This window comes from Medicago truncatula, chromosome 4 (genome assembly GCF_003473485.1).
Source record: "Medicago truncatula cultivar Jemalong A17 chromosome 4, MtrunA17r5.0-ANR, whole genome shotgun sequence".
Lineage (NCBI taxonomy): Eukaryota > Viridiplantae > Streptophyta > Magnoliopsida > Fabales > Fabaceae > Medicago > Medicago truncatula.
The window spans coordinates 4,549,618-4,567,472 of NC_053045.1; the positions used below are offsets into that span (position 1 = coordinate 4,549,618).

At 34.0% G+C, this 17,855-nt stretch overlaps 1 protein-coding gene across 2 annotated transcripts; it reads left to right on the top strand.

The window, feature by feature from the left end:
• Window positions 1-47: 47 nt before the first annotated feature.
• On the top strand, window positions 48-16,114 carry LOC11416372 (mRNA-capping enzyme). 2 transcript variants are annotated; one of them, XM_003604551.3, is made up of 18 exons: window positions 48-294; window positions 636-858; window positions 1,856-2,000; window positions 5,218-5,369; window positions 5,673-5,756; window positions 5,866-5,928; window positions 6,984-7,115; window positions 7,225-7,431; window positions 8,970-9,089; window positions 9,361-9,410; window positions 10,389-10,551; window positions 11,955-12,092; window positions 13,805-13,927; window positions 14,021-14,119; window positions 14,329-14,418; window positions 14,525-14,606; window positions 15,377-15,507; window positions 15,588-16,114. In XM_003604551.3, the coding sequence occupies exons 2-18, from the start codon at window positions 718-720 to the stop codon at window positions 15,732-15,734; spliced, it is 2,067 nt and encodes a 688-aa protein (XP_003604599.2). In that variant the 5' UTR covers window positions 48-294; window positions 636-717; the 3' UTR covers window positions 15,735-16,114. The 2 variants fall into 2 exon arrangements, with proteins under 2 accessions (XP_003604599.2, XP_024637704.1); XM_024781936.1 differs by lacking the exon at window positions 11,955-12,092.
• Window positions 16,115-17,855: the final 1,741 nt, after the last annotated feature.

Sequence of the window (17,855 nt, forward strand, 5' to 3'; positions counted from 1 at the left end):
GTACTAATTGGGACGCGTAGGGGTGTAATCAAAGAAAATATTAGGTGTAACTAGTAAAAATGTTAGGTATTGTATGTAACTGCGCTCTCTTCCTTCCGGCTCCGCTATTTCTCTCTCCTCCTTCTTTCATTTCATCTTTCTCAAATTAACAAAAAAAAAAAAAAAACCTCACTCATTTTCTCTTTCTCTCTCTAGGGTTTCGTCACGAACTCTACCAAATCCCAGGGTTCATCCTTTCCCTTTCGTGATCCAGAGATTCTCGATTCACCTCGTTTCTTCGTCAATTCCATCAAGGTTTGTCAAATCGCAACTTCTATCTGCTTACACTTTTCTTGATTTTGAATTTTCATTTTGATTTTGCTTCCGTATAACGATTATCTGAAGTAGGAATCGATTATGTGAGTGAAATTGAAGTCAAATGTGATTTTCGTTCTTCATTTGTTCATCTGCATCAAAAAATTATCATTGTTTCGGTATTTAACGGTTTGAGAAAAATTAAGCATGAATCAGCTATTTTAATTGTGATTAATTTCATGATTGATTTAGCATTTTCTTGTTGTTGATGAAAAGTCTTAGCTGGTAGAATTTTGTTGAATTGTTTATTTATTAAGATTGATTGAACTTGTTTTGTGCAGGGAAAAAAGATTTTGATGAATTAGTAGTTTTTGTGGATTTTTATTGTGGCTGCGTGTGAATGTTGTTGTTGTTCGATGCTTGATGATAGTTGCAATGGATTTGAATGCATCTCCGGTACCGGAGGAAGATGAAGATATTTTTGAGGAGGAGGAGCCCGTACATGTTCAACAGTTTGTTGCACCTGAAGAACGTATAGAAAGTGGAGCTGATATAGCACGCCGGGTACTATTTCTTATTTTTCTCTTTTTTATCCCTTCTGGCTTCATGGCAGTGTCAGTTTACGCTGGTTACGCTGAAGCACAAACACGATACTGATACTGAAACATTCACACCAACTAATTTTGAAAAAAAAAAAAAAGAGAGTCATAATTCAGTGTAATCACATGTGTTGGTGTCATGTCATTGTCGGACACCTAGACACTTCTATCACAAGTGTAGGCGCTATGGTGCTCTGGAATAGGAGTAATATGATGGTAGTTTCTTATTTTTTTAGTTTGGATCAGTAAGCGTGGGACTTGTGTTAATCTCACATGGCACATTATCAAAATAGACCTTTTTTTAGAGGTGTGATAGGGATAGGATTTGAGTTCACACCTCATGATGTACAGGAACCTATGTAGAAGCTGTTTTGATACTTGCTTGAGATTTGATAGCACAAGTTTGTTTGTAGTTGAGCATTTATCTAAACTTCTAACCTGTTGTTTTAATGAGTGGATGATTAAAATTGTTTTGAATATCTCATTTCGCTGCAAGTGGCATTAAAAAAAAATAGGATTTATGATTAAAGGTGAATTCTATAAAAATTTATTGCATAGTTTTAAATGATGCGAGTCAAAAATTTTGATATTGAATGTCAAGAATCAACTCACTCTCTTGTTCCCCCATCCCTTGAGTTACTGGTTTGGATCAGCACTTTTTGTGTTCATTATAGAGTTTAATCAAAATGCTGTAGAGAACACTGATTATTTTTTTGGGGGTTGCATAGAAATTAAATAAAACTAGACCATTGCTTAGTGTGTTGATTGAGATATTTCTTTTAAAAGTGCAAAAACAGGAAGAAAAAAAAAATTACAACCTCAAAATTAACCATTTGAAACAATGATTCTTTTTGGCTATCACATTATACACGGGTTTCTTAAGTAATTAGGGTTTCAAACTGTATATTACACTTACTTTTCTTTTTATTCACACAAGTCCTGAGTTATTGTATCTTTTTTAGGAGCGCGAGGAAAGAAAGAGACGCTTGAAAAGAGAACGTCCAGATGATAATAGACCTGTGCATCATTCACAGTCACCTCGATATGATCAACAACTATATCATGCAAAAAACCCTAAATCATATGATACAAGCAGGCTTCCTCCGGGTAAGGGTTTCTTTCCAATTTCCATGGTCTACTTGCTGCCAGTGATAATCAGCATTGTGATTGAAATAAGATATTTCTTAATACAATCCTATCTCTATTTCAACCTATATTTGAAGTGGATTTATTATATATTGATGAAAACCGATGTTGTGCAATAAATTATGAAAAAGTAAGGAGCATTGTTGAAGAGTAACTTGAGCTGTTTGAGTTCTTTCATTAGAATAGTAACTGAAAAATTTAAACTTTACAAGGGTGCACGTGTAATACATCTTTAGTTAGGCATTGACAACTAACTGAAACTAACCTTCTAACTACCCTGTTATTTTCCCTTAAACCTACCTAGGAACCATGTAGTTAACTGGTCATGTGATTAGAAGCACTAGATACCAAAACCTATGATCCAACCAGTAAAGAATGAGCGATGCAATTTGTAAGATTGGCCTGCAGTAGAAAGTGATGATGCTGCATGAACTGCCTTGGACTGTCAGTGACAGATCCAAATAATATTTTTATGGAAATTTTTGATCAGCTTTAAGATTATGTGACATTCGGGATTTAGATTTTTATTTCGCTTGTTTTTTATTTCACATTGATTAAGTGACTTATTTATTTTATTTTATTTTTTAAATTTTTTCTCAAGCTAAGTTAATTCATAATATTATCAAGCAAATTCTTAGTACATATAGGAAAATATGAAAGCCACTACAAAGAGCATAATATATAATGCCAATGTTAAAGGACGAGCACCACCAAATTTTTTAATTGAACCAAATCTTTTAGTGTTTTATTATATTTATTATTTTATGTGCTTTTAGAGTAAACAATGTTACACTCTGAGTATTTATATAAAAAAATATATCAATATATAACTGATAAAGTACATTTAAACATCTACAAATTATATTTTAGAATGTTGTATGATTTTTTCAATTTTGACACCATTAAATATTCTTGTCTAAAAGAAAACACCATCAAATATATGCGATCGAATAATCATTCAATAATGTATCTCTTATACTCTATTTGATTCTTCACAAATAAAATTATTCAATAACTTTTTTTGCGGGGTCAACACTTCATTTTTAATGGAGATAAACCTAAAGTTATTAAATAATTATTAGAAAAATAATATGCTAGTGGGGTAGGGCAGTTACCGCCAATACCAGATATGTAGATTTGTGCCTGTGGACTGTAGACACTATACACCTCAATATCAGACAAAGGGCCCGTCTGTTTTAAATTTTTAGAAGTCCTTTTTTTTCAATGTTTTAATTATATTTGTGTGAGCTTTTCTCAAAAATCATTTTGTTGGAAAATGATTTTGTAAATGAAATCGCTATTTTGATTTTGATTTTTAAGAGAAGAGAGATTAATCATAGTTTATGGTTTTTATGCTTTTTAAATGATATTAATGAAAAAACATTTTAGCATGCATAGTTTTCAACTTGAATGCTTTGTCAACCATGGTTTATGCTTTTCCCAAAAGTCTCTAAAGAAAATCTCTTATATCAAAAAGATTTTATAAAAAATCTAAAACAAACAGGCCCAGTATATTGTGATTGATTGCTTCGTGATCATATTTGCTTCATTATTCTACAACCCTGATTGACTTGCATTAATAGAATTATTAGTTGAATCGTGCAAAAAATGGTATGTATCCCGAGTATGACCTTAACAAAAAATGGTATGTATTCTGATTATGACCATAACAGTTGTAATGAGACCATTGAGGATGATTACCATTTCAATATCCTCTACTGCTCCCATGGCTGCAATTTCCATGGTTAGTCAAATTGGAGACAAATGTCGAGGAATCTGGTAAGGACAACATTCATTTCAGAAGAGCGACCTCTTTACGGCTGTTAATGAGATTGTTTACATTAGGGTCGTCACGGTTTACCTCTATGATTTTCATGAAGATCAATGTAGTCAGTATCGAGATCCTACGTAGGATCGGTTGGCCGTTGAAAGAACTTAAACACGAGGAACGTAACCCGGTTCGTAAGTAGGATCGGTAGGTTGTTGATAGAGTTGAGAGAAATAGATAGAGAAAATAGAGGGAAAACAGAGGAACCAAGCATAAAAACAGAGATAATAGAGGAAAAACAGAGGAACCAAGCAACAAAATAGAGAAAAACAGAGGAAACAGAGGAAAAACGGCAAAAAACAGAGGAAACAGAGGAAAACTGGCAAAAAACAGAGGAAACAGAGCAAAACCGAGCCAGAGTTAAGTCGAAGCACGGTCGAGACCAAGTGGTAGTCCTCACTCTATCATTACTTTTTGCCTCAGATGGAGTACAAGAAAAAGGCAATTTAATCGCCCCCTTTTTGGAATTGTTATTGGTTTGAATGGTATAGCAGAATTGGAAGACATGGGAGTATATGCAGCAAAAGAATGCAACAGGTCTATCTGGGCCGTGGTCACTGATACAAGGTTTGGTGAAATTGTACCAGAAAGGCAGTCACAGAAAATTGGTTGTAGGGTGGTGCAGACTTCACATGCACTAGAAGCTTCACACGTGAGATGGGGCATGCATTGGATTTGGACGACAAGATCTCTTGGAACAGGATGGTTGGCACTGTCTGATGTGATTCAAATTTTCACACGAGTGTGGGTCATGACTCATGAGAATTGATGTTGCATTGCAGGGAAATTTCGAAGTGGCGGTTGGCCAGAATAGTCACCACAACCTGACATATTAAGGCACTAAATAGCAAGTTAACTGATTTGGTTAGCTTGAAACTTGAAAGAATCCGTCTTTTGACACAATCTTGTAGACATGTTAGGGCTCTAAATAGCAAGTTGACTTATTTAGGTTTGATCAGCTGAGGACTAGCTAGCTGATTCTCTGATTAAGGCTTTTTCAGCCCAGGGGTTCTATGAAATGTATGACGAAGTCACGGTATTTGATTATTTTTCTATGCTTCAGCCATTTCGAGTTTGATGATGAATATTGGAGTATTAGCACTTTGTCTCTGTTTTTGAACTTTGAAGTCTCTCTGCCATGCATTGATTTCGTTGATACTGAGGCCGCTAGCGGTTGATCGGTTGGTAGTCACTGTTAACAAATGGGTTTTATTTATAAAAATCGAGATTGATAGCTGTTAAAGTTTACTTCAGTCATGTTTGAGATTCTGGGAATACATTTTGTCACAAATTACTATTGTTGTACATGTGGGGAAAAAACTTATGTATTATTTTATTCTTTTCAAACAGGGTGGTTAGATTGCCCTCCATCAGGCCAGGAGATTTGCTGTATGATACCTTCTAAGGTTCCTCTTGGTGAATCATTCAATGACTGCATCTTTCCTGGCAAAAGATACTCATTTAAACAAGTGATACATCAACAGAGAGTTTTAGGAAGAAAAGTAAGTAGAACTTATCCTAAAAATGTAATACTTCATCTAGACGTTTCTCTATCTGTTTCTTATGCTTCTTTGTCGTTGATTTTTTTCTTGGATTTTAAATTTTGAGCTGGAGTAATCAGAATGAAAGGGGTTTCTACCGAAAAAGAAAATATAAAAAGGATCTCTATATCTAGTTTACCCAATTGCAATCTTTGATACTTGTCTTTAGCAACATAATCTAGCGAAATTGAATGTTCTATGTCATACGAAAAAACTTGTATGCACAAATACTGCTTTTTTACATTTTATTCTCTTGATTTGCAGCTTGGTCTGGTGATTGATTTGACAAATACCTCTCGATACTATCCAGTGACAGATTTAAAAAAAGAGGGTATCAAGCATCTTAAGGTTTGTAGTGGCCATATTTTATTCACCAACTCAAGATTTTTACAACTTTCTCTAAAACTTCAGACATCTCTTTCTTGTTCTTACATTTGAGGATCATTTTTTTGTTCAGATTCAATGCAGGGGGCGTGATTCTGTACCTGAAAATTCATCTGTGAATCAGTTCGTCTATGAGGTTTGTTTCTAGATAATATTTGGTCATGCATAGTAATTTTGAAGAATTTAGCCTGAATTTTCGTTTCCTAGCATGCATAGGAAGATTTAATTCAGGATAGGAGATCCTTCTTAAAAAGCCTAAGGCTCTGTTTGGATAACCTAAAATTAACGGAGCGGAATGGAACGGAACACATATTCAATTCCATTGTTTGGATATTTTATGACGGAATGAATTTAGATTTCTATTCCATTGTTTGGAAAGTGGACGGAACAGAATGAGTTATAGCCTTTAATTCCAATTTTACCCTTTGTTTAAAAAACATCAATAGGTTAAATTCTCAAGTCAACTCAATCCAATTTTACCCTTTTTGTGTATTCAGGATGTAATATATACAGCACATATGCATTGGGATATCACACATTAATCATCAGGTCTTTTGAGTTCTGGAACTCAAATAAAATGAAAGATTCATAATTAATCATAAAACAATAAATTCTAATTAGGAACTCGTATAAATGGATTCAAAGTTCCTATTAGGATATCACAATCATGAGCCCATAGGAATACCACTTTATGCAATTAGGAACTCATATAAAATCAAATTTAAACATGAACCCATATGAACCATGAATTTGTCGTTTTATTTGTGTTCCTGGAATTAAAAAAGAAACTGGGTTTCCTTGTTGGAGAGCAAAGGGAGATGCGGGCAATGGAGATTTGTAGAAGAGGGAATAAGAAAAGGTGAAGAGTGGAAAGAAGAATGAGGCACGGGTGATGAAATATAAAAAAGTAGGGACAAAATTGTAATTGTATTATTAATGTGTTATATTCCATTGGATACCCAAATTGAGGGGAATGGAAAACTAGTTAAAATAGTGGTATTGGATGGAATGAGTTCCATCACACACCATTCCATTCCATTACTTTTTTGCAAAACCAAACAATGGAATGGAGCCGCTCCATTCCACTACTCTTCACCAATCCAAACATAGCCTAAAGAAAAGAACCTTGGTAAATAAGAAAATATATTGGATAGGAGATCCTTTTTAACAATGTTATTGTTTATATTTCAGGTTATACAATTTTTGTCACGCCAAAAGCAGTCAAAGAAGTATATACTTGTTCATTGTACACATGGGCATAATCGTACGGGATACATGATTATCCATTATCTAATGCGTGCTATGTCAATGTCTGTTACTCAGGTCAGTTTTGGAGTCACCTTATTATGGTAGCTCTCTCTCTGTCACTCTGTTTACCTGGATTAAGACGGTGCTCAAGTTCAATAAATATATACTTTTTCCCAACTTGTAGGCAATTAAGATTTTTTCCGATGCACGCCCTCCAGGAATCTATAAACCCGATTATATTGATGCATTGTACACATTTTATCATGAAAAAAAGCCTGAGATGGTAGTTTGTCCTCCTACTCCGGAGTGGAAAAGATCTTCTGAACTTGATCTCAACGGTGAAGCAGTTCCTGATGAGGATGATGATGGAGTCCCAGGCCCTGATTTGCAGGTATGGATATACATAGTGAATTTTGATATTTAGACTTTCCTATTTTCTCACTGAATGAATGACTTTTTGATTTTCAAGCGGGATTTAGTGTAAATCATATTTTTATACGATTCTCTTGATAGGTACTAGGCTTCTTCTTGAGAAAGCCATTTAGTAATCTAAGGGCCTGTCTACTCAACTGAGAATATTTTTCATTTTCATTTATTGTTTTCACTTTCATTTACAAAAAGAAGTTTTAAATATTTCCTATGATTTTTTTTTTAAAGTAGGTATTATAATTTGGGTTGGGCCTAACTCATCCCTTACCTAACCAAAATGTAAGGCTAGTACTGCATCTACTTATAAAGTTATGTTCAAACATTTTCTCATCCAATGTGGGACTCTTAAAATAGTAGAAAACAAAAGGAAAGCATGATGACTTTTGTCATTAGAAAAAATGCTTTTAATACTACACTGGTTTAAGGTTTAATAATAGTCTAATCATGAATAAACATGGCTAGAGATATGGCATAAATAGTGCTTATAAAGCTTGGGAAATTATCACTTCACAAGTTGGGTTATGTTGGGTTGAGTTAGGTCCAAAGTCTTAGATGATACTCCCTCCGTCCCAAATTGTATGACGTTTTGGGCATTTCACACATATTAAGAAATGTAATTAATATTGTGTGGGAAAGAGATATTATGAGATGTTTTACAAAATTGTCCTTAATAAATGATATGGGAAAGATAAATGAAAGAATTGAAAAAAGAAAGAGTAATAAATAGTTAAGGATATAATAGGAAAAATAACATTAATGTTTCATTGGTATTGTAAAGCGACATATAATTTGGGACAAATATTTTTTCTAAAGTGACATACAATTTGGGACGGAGGGAGTATGAAAGACTATATTGAATCTCTTGATGAACCATTGTATTATCCACGAATGAAGGGTTTGAGTGTGAAGCTCATATGTTTGGGCCTGTCCAATTTGTCTTGTGTCAACCAACTACGCCGGTGACTTGTTAGGTAATTAGGTAAACAACCGCTCTCATATCTGATCTTCAAAATTACTCTCCTGTACCCTTCCAAATGAAAGTGTTACACTTCTACTCTTTAATGCGTGTTAGTATGTATACACAGTGGGAAGTGTCCAATTGATTTTGCCTTCAATCAAACTTTATTTTATTAAAAATATTGATGTTTGGTTTCTTTGGTAAAAATTAATTTTGCCTCCAAACCTCAACTTCACTGGTAGCGACAAAAAGCAGTTTTTGCATTAGATTTTAAATTTTACAAAAAATATGCTTTTTGATGAAATTGATTTACAAAATCAAATTCATGCAAAATTACTCTTGGTAAACGCTCATCTAAAAACGTGCTTAGTCAGTTTAAATGTAATCAAATCTCTTTGCAGTGGTAAAAAAATTATAAAAATGAGCCTTCTGGACTTCCGATGTTACAAAAATCTAATATTGAAATTGAATACTTTCATATCATTTTTGTGGACTCAACCATGTGACATGTTTTAAACTTGGCATTTTTCCCATTCTCTTAGGAGAACCATGAGACAAGCTCACAGATGACAAACGATGATGTTTTAGGAGATGAGATACCTGTGGATCAGCAAAATGCATTTCGACAGTTCTGTTATCAAACACTTAGATTGGGTGTTGGGGTAAGCTTTCTTACTTTCATGTATGGGTTTATTCTTAAATTTGAGAACTCATTTATAAAATTATGATCTGTAAATATTAGATGCAGTATATTCTTTTGGAATTCTGTGTTGTAAATTGCTTTTATGAGTGAACTAAGCAGGCGATAACATTGCTTTTTTTTCAAAAGCTGTCCACAGATCACGCCTTTCTTTTCCCTCTCATTTTTATGATTTACCTGCTTTATGTACTTCTGATGCTTTCATAGCCAGTTCACTAACTACTAGTATGCAGGCCAGAGGACATACACAATTTCCAGGTTCACACCCAGTTTCTCTGAACAGGTTCTATTTATTTGAGCCATAATCATGTTTTGATATGTTATATTGATTTAATTAATTGTACATCTAAAGTAGGACTGCTATTTCATTTGCTACCACACGTTTTGTGTTGTGTGTGTGTGTTTTTTTTTTTGAATGGTAAATGTCAGCATAGTTAGTATTATGGTGGGGATGACCCTCTCAATCTTTACCACTCAACTCCTTAACACTCCCACCCCAACCACATAGCCAGCCTGATCTTTCCATTGTGTTATTGTTACACCATGACTTGGACAATTGTGCATTGTATTTCGTATTGGGTTGTTTTTGTGCATTTTCTTTTTGTCAATCCTTTTTTGCTTAATGTTTTATCTACATCAATGCCCAGTGCTGGTTTCTGAGAACCTATAGATTCTCAATTTTACCGGAAGATACTTTTCACAATTAGACCTTAAATTGTAGCCCGATATATATCTTCTTGTTCAAAGATTTCATGGCGCTAACTTACCTCTAAACCCTATCTAGTAGTGCATATAACAAAGGGAAGGGAACAATTTTTTAAATATCTCTCTGCAGTGACAAATTATTCAAGGAATTATCTCAGTATGAATATCATTTTTTCACATTCCTTACATTCTTTGTAGTTGCAAGTACAAACCATTTCACTAAGCCATGTCTTCGAATGATTAGATTCTAACCGTATGCTTAGAATCAGTGGTCATTTTACAATACATCATTTGCAAATTTTTTATTTTTATAAATGTACACAGTAAGATTTTTTTCCATTATTTAAAGCTAAAGTTTTTGTATATGTGTGTCCTTTTACAACACTATCTTCACAAATTAAAATTATATTTATCTCCAATAATTGCCTAAAAAAGAAAGTATTAAATTTAATTATGTATATGCCCTTCTGTTATAATGTAAATTTACAGTGTCTCCAATTAATTTGACATTTTTTGTCAGTGAATCTATATTAAATTTGGATATGTTGGTATGCAGGGATAATTTGCAGTTACTACGACAACGTTATTATTATGCAACATGGAAGGCTGATGGTACAAGGTATATGATGTTAATAACAATGGATGGTTGTTACTTGATCGACCGAAATTTTAATTGTCGAAGGGTCCAAATGAGGTTTCCTTGCAGGAGTACTAATGAGGTAGTATGCTACTTTATATTTAAAATTTCTAATAGTGGTTGTTACTCTTGGATCATATTTAACATAAATAGATTCTACAGCATGTGTAAATGCCATTATCATCCATAATGACTATCGTTACTTTATATTAACTAGGGATCTGGCGGTAAGTTAGTTAGTGATTATCTTGCAGCAAGCAAACTCTTTGCCTCTATATATTTTACTATATATTATGAGTAAGGCAGATCGAAAATACTGTTTCAACATTGTTTTAGTGGTGACTTTGCCTGCTGTGCTCCAAGTCTGGCATTTTCCTTTCTCATTATGCCTCTATTCTGTTAAGTCCTTGCTACATTTTGCAAGGTTTTCAGCACTGTTCTATTTTATGCCAACCTTAAATTTTCAAGATCTGGCCAATTCACCCAAGTATCATTGGTGTTCCTAGACTTGCCAGTGGCACCTAGTGTCCAGTATTCGTCATTGCTTTTGAACCGTGATCAAATTTCATCGGTGTTCTCCTTGAATCATTTCAACCATGCATTTTCTAGTTCATTTTCATTATCGTTTTTCCCTTGCTTTTCAACAGTTGTCGCCTACAAATCACCACTGGTTCTACCTCTGACTACTAGAGACTCACTAAAAGTGAAAAAGAGTAACCAGTCATAACCTGCAGTTCTACCGTCTACCAGCACTTGGAATCTCTATACTCCTCTCATCCTCATGAAAACATGATTCTGTTCTGTATAAAGTTCTCTAGCTTCTTTTGGACTGGGCATTTTTCCAATCTATTCCTTTAGAAATTATGAGGCTATAGATTTAACTAAAGAACATGCAATAGTTGGTTAAGGACGGCAGTAGTTTGTTGTTGACAGCTGTAACCAACTCCAAGCTGGTGTTGGGAAATCCTCTATTGGTGTACATCAACCAACTACCACTGTTTTAAAAATTGTTACACATGCTTTATTTAAATTTATATCCTCATACAGAAGTCATCCTAATAGAAAAAAGCTTTATCTGTATTAGTATTTGTTGTTGGGGTATTCCCTTAGAAGTGGCTATATTTGTAACAAGCTTTATGTGATCTACATATTCCCACTAAAGCAGTGGTCTTATATATAGCACACTGCACATCTGAATTTGATGATGCACTGTAGTTATGATGAGTGATGTAAATTAGCTTGGGATAAGGCTGTAAGTTTGTTACTTTGGCTCGTAATCAGCTTCTTGATTGATTGCAATTATACCATAATAAGAGATCAGTGTGCAGCCTAGAGAGACAATTTATTTTCTAGCACTCTGTTTTGATATAAGTTATACCATAATAAGAGATCAGTGTGCAGCCTAGAGAGACAATTTATTTTCTAGCACTCTGTTTTGATATAAATTATGCAGAGACTGAGAATTTGTTATATTTTGGTTCTAAGGGTTTGGGCGAGAAGACCCACCATTTCACATTACTGGATGGTGAGATGGTTATCGATACCTTGCCAGATTCAAATAAGCAGGAGAGAAGATACCTTATATATGATCTTATGGCAATCAACCATGTTTCAGTAATAGAGGTTCGGTTTAAAAGTTATTGCGCAAAATAATGCTGGGCGATCTAATTTCTGTTTTAGAATTGTTAGAACGAAGTAGAGTAATAGTATCCTATGCTCATATAATAATGTAATCTAGTGCATTTAATATTTTCATTCTATATAGTTCACCTCAGTTGTGTAGGCTAAGACACAAATTCCAATTGTATCTCGTTTATCTCTTCCCTAACACGCTTTCAGAGTCTAATGGGAGACAATCCTATATTTTGTGCAGTTACATTTGCCTTGTTACTTTGATTGTATGTATTGTTGTTAGTTGTTCAGATTTCTTTTGGTCTTGTAGTCTTGTTGGTATATATTATAAGATATAAAACCCACAATTAGTCATTTGGATCAGTCAGGCATATTTAAAAGTCTATGATTTTGTCAGATCTTCTCCACCCCACCTCTTGAACTTCTGTTTTTTTTTGTTGGATTTAGAGGAATCCTGCATTTAATTAAAGGGTTATAGAAGTTTTTGGTCCCTATAAATATCTTAAATTTCGTTAGCCCCTCTAAAAATTTCTGCTAGTTTTGGTCCCACGAATTTTGGTCCATGTTATTAAGTCAACTGATATGTACCCTTCACATTTTTTAATGAATTTTTACTGAGATATTTACAATTTAGGACATTATAACAATATCTCGCACACAAATTTAGAATTTTTAATAAAATGAGTTGAATATGAATTTTTAAGCGCTAATAACTTATATTCATATTTAAATCATCCTTTGTTAAAAAAAAATTGAACTTTTGCAAGAGAGATTTCTATAATGTACTAAATATGACTGCAAAGAATAATTCAATATTTCAAAGGATACACATGAGTTTTCTTAAAAGTAGGGACCGAAAGTGGTGATGGAAAGTATTTGAGGGACTAAAACTTGATGAAAATTTTTAGAGGGACCAAAAATTTAATTAACCATTAATTAGATTTTAATTTATGGCTGCAAAAGCCAGCAACCTGTTTTTATGTGTTATATTACTAACAGAAATTTACTTTTGTATGTGTATTAACATGAAAAATTGTGTTTCTTAATGGAACATGAAACTATGTTTAAATGCCTTCCGGACGGAATAAAAGAAAAGAAAAGTCTTCATAATCTGTTGACTAAGGAACAATGTTGGTTGTAACTTGTTAGGTATATTACGTCTGATCTTCTAGGGCCTCTAGTTGCTTTTCTTTCTCAGAATGACGTCACTTATGAGTGACCATTTGAAACCTCGGCAAAGGTCAATCAATGGTTGGTATGTATTAGTTGCAGCCTTAATCACATTTGTCTGTTAAGAGTGAATTTATTGAAGGATGCTGTGGTGAACATCCAAGTTGGGCTTTCTTAAAATATGTTTGGTGGAAACCAAGTGATTGGGCTCAAGTGGTTAATGAGCTTCACCAAAGGACGAATCGCTCGGGAGAACGCGAGTTCGATTCCTGGGTGTAACAATTCTTAGCCAGGCTTTACTTACCTCGCGGCTGAACACCGGATTACTAGGGCTCCTTTCCCCTAGGAACCGGAGGGTTAACACCCAAAAAAATAACATTTGGTGGAAAACCTTGATTTGATGCATCATAAATTGAAATTTTTGAACCGTGTCTTTCCTTTGTTGTTTTTATCTGCTCTACTTTCTTTCATGCCTTTCTTGATTCTTGGTAGCTGTGTATGATTATTGGCTAATGGCTCAAATTTTGGTGCAGCGACCCTTCTATGAAAGATGGAAGATGCTTGAGAAAGAAGTGATTGAACCTAGGAATCACGAACGACATCAGATATACCAGAGCAGAAATCCTTACTACAGATATGATCTGGAACCATTCAGGGCATGCATCTTGAACCTTATATTGATCACAACATACTTGAAGCCTCATTTTTCACTTGTGGCTTACCGTTGATATTTTTGAAATGTTTCTTAGGTAAGGAGGAAAGATTTTTGGTTGCTCTCTACTGTCACAAAGCTTTTGAAGGAATTCATTAAAAAACTCTCACATGAGGCAGATGGTCTTATATTTCAGGTGAGTTGTGAATGGTGATCAGTGATAACCTTCAGTATACTAGACACTAGAATGAGAATAAATCTGTGTGGCTGATTCTTGATGAGAGTCTGGTTCAAGATTTGGAAGGATTGGTCCATTCCTTTTACTTCCAAATCCTTGTTAACATATGTTCTTTTCCTTCTGTTTTGGATTCAATGAAGTTTGTTCCTGATTATATTACTTACCAGGGTTGGGATGATCCTTATGTACCACGTACTCATGAAGGACTCTTAAAGTGGAAATACGCCAATTTAAATTCAGTTGACTTTCTGTTTGAGGTTATCATCACCTTCTTTTGTATGGTGTTTTGAAATTTCTGATATTACTTGATCAGTTGTTTGATATTGATGCCGCCATCTAATTTTTAGCTGCTTCCATCTGCAGGTTGAAGGTGATCGGGAGCTACTTTTTGTTTATGAGCGGGGAAAGAAGAAACTCTTGGATGGGAATAAGGTTGCTTTCAAAGGTCAGACGAAGTTCATTTATTTTATATGTCCAACTTTGTTTTTATAATTATGTTGTGTCTGTAGAATAGGAAATTTAGACGGTCAAGGCATTTGGGACGTAAACACGTTAGAGCTAAATTGCTTGAATTTATAACCTGGCTTGCAAAAATGATGTTCAAGCTTGATACATTTAAGGGTTTGCGCTTGGCCTGTTTGAATTTGAAGCTTGAGCATGGCTTATTTTACTTATGGCTTAACTATCTATTCCATTTATATTGAATAAAAAGTATAATTCTCTAGGTCAATGTAATAATTAAAATTGAAATTCAATTCTCTAGGTCAATGTAATGTAATAAATAAAATTGAAATTCCCATGTTTCAGTTTTTAAAGTCAAGATTATAAAGCCTGACTCATTTAAATAATCATATTTATTTTCTAGCATGTTTATGTTTGTTTAACTTAACAAAGTTTGATTGAATATGCAACAAGTTATGATTAAATAATTCATGAATAGGTGCATTTGCATATTTAATGATGCTATTTATTTCTTAATGCGACACATGTTAATATCAGTTTCTACACATGTTAATATCAGTTTCTACTCTAGTGCCCACCAAAAAGTGGGTTGAGAAGGATGATGCTTTAGTAACACTAATACATGACGTTGTCTTTTGTTTTAATTCAAATATTATTTTGTTTTTTTCTTCTTCTTGAAGTCCACAATTCATAGTTTGTTTTATTTCAATTTCACTTGCTTTAATTGCTTTCTGGTAAACATTAAATCTGCAGATGGCACAGAACCCTCATTTTATTCCGGAAAGATCATCGAGTGTTCTTGGGATTTTGATAACCTGGAATGGATATTCTTGCGAATTAGAACAGATAAATCAACTCCAAATGAGTTTAATACTTACAGAAAGGTCCAATACTAACTCCCAATTTTTAGTTTCTTTCATCTCTAAATCTGTACTTGGATTCAACCAATGACTTAATTTTATAGGTGATGCGAAGCATAAAAGACAACATCACAGAGGAAGACTTGTTGAATGAAATAAATGAGATAATTCGCCTTCCCATGTATGCGGACAGGATAAAAAGTGATAGTAAAGCAAATCAGATTGCTCATGCCGCAAAGCAGCGAAGGTGATTCGTTGTGGTTAGATAGGGACTTATAATGCCTTAAATTATTTCACTGGTGGGAGAATGAGATGTTTTTAGTGTAGAAGATCAGGTGAAAACATAAACATATGTAACCAGTGCTGTATGCTTCTGGTATTTATTGGATTTGGCTATGTATTTGGCCATCATCCAAAGGTTGCTTATGTAATTAGTTGGTCCTTGTAGTAGTGCTGCCGAGTTGCGTCACAAATTTCATTCTGAATCCATTTCCTGTAGTTGTCTAGATCAATAGGGGTTAGGTTTAGGATATTATTGTATATTATCAATTTTATTTTGATTTAGTGATTATAAGTTATTCAAATGGTAACTGTTGCTTCTTAGAATCAAGTTCCATTACATTGGTTAGTATTTTCTATGTATGTGATGAATATTGGTTAAAATTTTCTCAGTATGTGAATATTGATTTAACTACTAGTAGCAAGCCTTCCATTCTTTTTGTGACTTGACAGCATGTTTGATGTTGCGCCTCACTTTTTTTTTTGTGGTTAACTACGTTGCCACTCTCAAGTAGCTCAAAACTACCAAAAGTCAACAGCATATTTTGTATTCGTCTTTTGCAACATTTAAAACAATAACTTTTTAGTAAAAATCATACTAATTTAAATTATAAAAATACTTTCTTATTCGAATAGTGGTTTATATTTTTTGAGAAAGTAAAAGGTTATTCAATTAGGTTGTGGGATCAATCGTTACTTGTTGTACTTGGAAAAATGTTTTGCAATTACTATTCTTTTTTGACATGTGATGTGTGTTCTGGAGATTGTCTTTAATTAGGCAAATTAAGAACTGAACATTGCTAATTGTTACGGATCATTTGGCGTAGAAAGTTAAATTGATTTCAACCATGATCATACATGGGCATGGGTGAAAATTAAGATACGAAATTTCAACACAACATGGTCTACTTACAATTATAATAGCTTTTTCCCTCAAAAAAAATTATAATAGCATTTTATATCATTTAACATTTTCATTTAAATTAGAGTATAATAACTATGCATTGATATTGCATAATTGTTTTTCACGGTTTTCAATTTAGACTACCATAATATCTTTATTTTTTTAATATCCTAAAATATTTCTGCATTGATATTGCATAATTGTTTTTCACGGTATTCAATTTAGACCAGCTAAGGTGAGCAATTAGAGCTGGTGTGGGTGTGGCGGAGAATATTTGGTTGGTTGATAACATAGTTAGGAAGGTAGGAGATGGGCGTACTACCATATTTTAGGAGGATGCTTAGTTGCTAGATGTTCCGTTAGCAGTGTCGTTTTCTAGACTTTTTGACTTGTCGGAAAATAAAAATGTCACAGTAAGGAGATGTTTCAGTTGGGATGGGGGCTGATGGGGATGCATGGAGGTGGAGGCGGAGATTATTCGCTTGGGAGGAAGAGTTGGTGGGGGAGTGTGTGGAGAGGTTGGCTAACTTTGTTTTGCAGGTAGACATATCTGATCGGTGGGTTTGGAGACTCCATTCATCACAATCATATACGGTGCATTCAACTTACTCCTATTTAACAACGGTGGACATCAATATCACTGCAGAGTTTGATCAATTTTTATGGCTTAAAGCGGTTCCCTTAAAAGTTAATATTTTTGTTTGGCGTCTTTTTCTGAATAGACTTGCTACAAAGGACAATCTTCGCAAGAGGAATATCCTTCATGCTACAGATTCTTCTTGTGCGGCCTTGTGTGGTAAGGAGGAGGAAAGGGACCATTTGTTTTTTCAATGTGATTATTATGGTCGATTATGACTCTTGATATCGAATTGGCTTGGTTTTGTTACGGTGTTTCATGGCAATTTATATACCCATGCTAATCAATTTTGTGCCCTTGGAGGTTTTTCAAAGAGTTCTACGAAAGCTTTGTCTATTGTTTGGATTTCGATTTTATTTGTTATTTGGAAAGATCGCAATATGAAGATTTTCCAAAACCATATGGGTCATCTTGAAGCTCTTCTTGAAAGGGTTAAACTTCAAACCTTTTGGTGGATGAAAGCACACTTCATTACGTTCAATTTTGATTATCCCTTTTGGAGACAAAATCCATTTTGTTGTTTACAGGCTGCCTTGTAATGTCTGTTTTTGT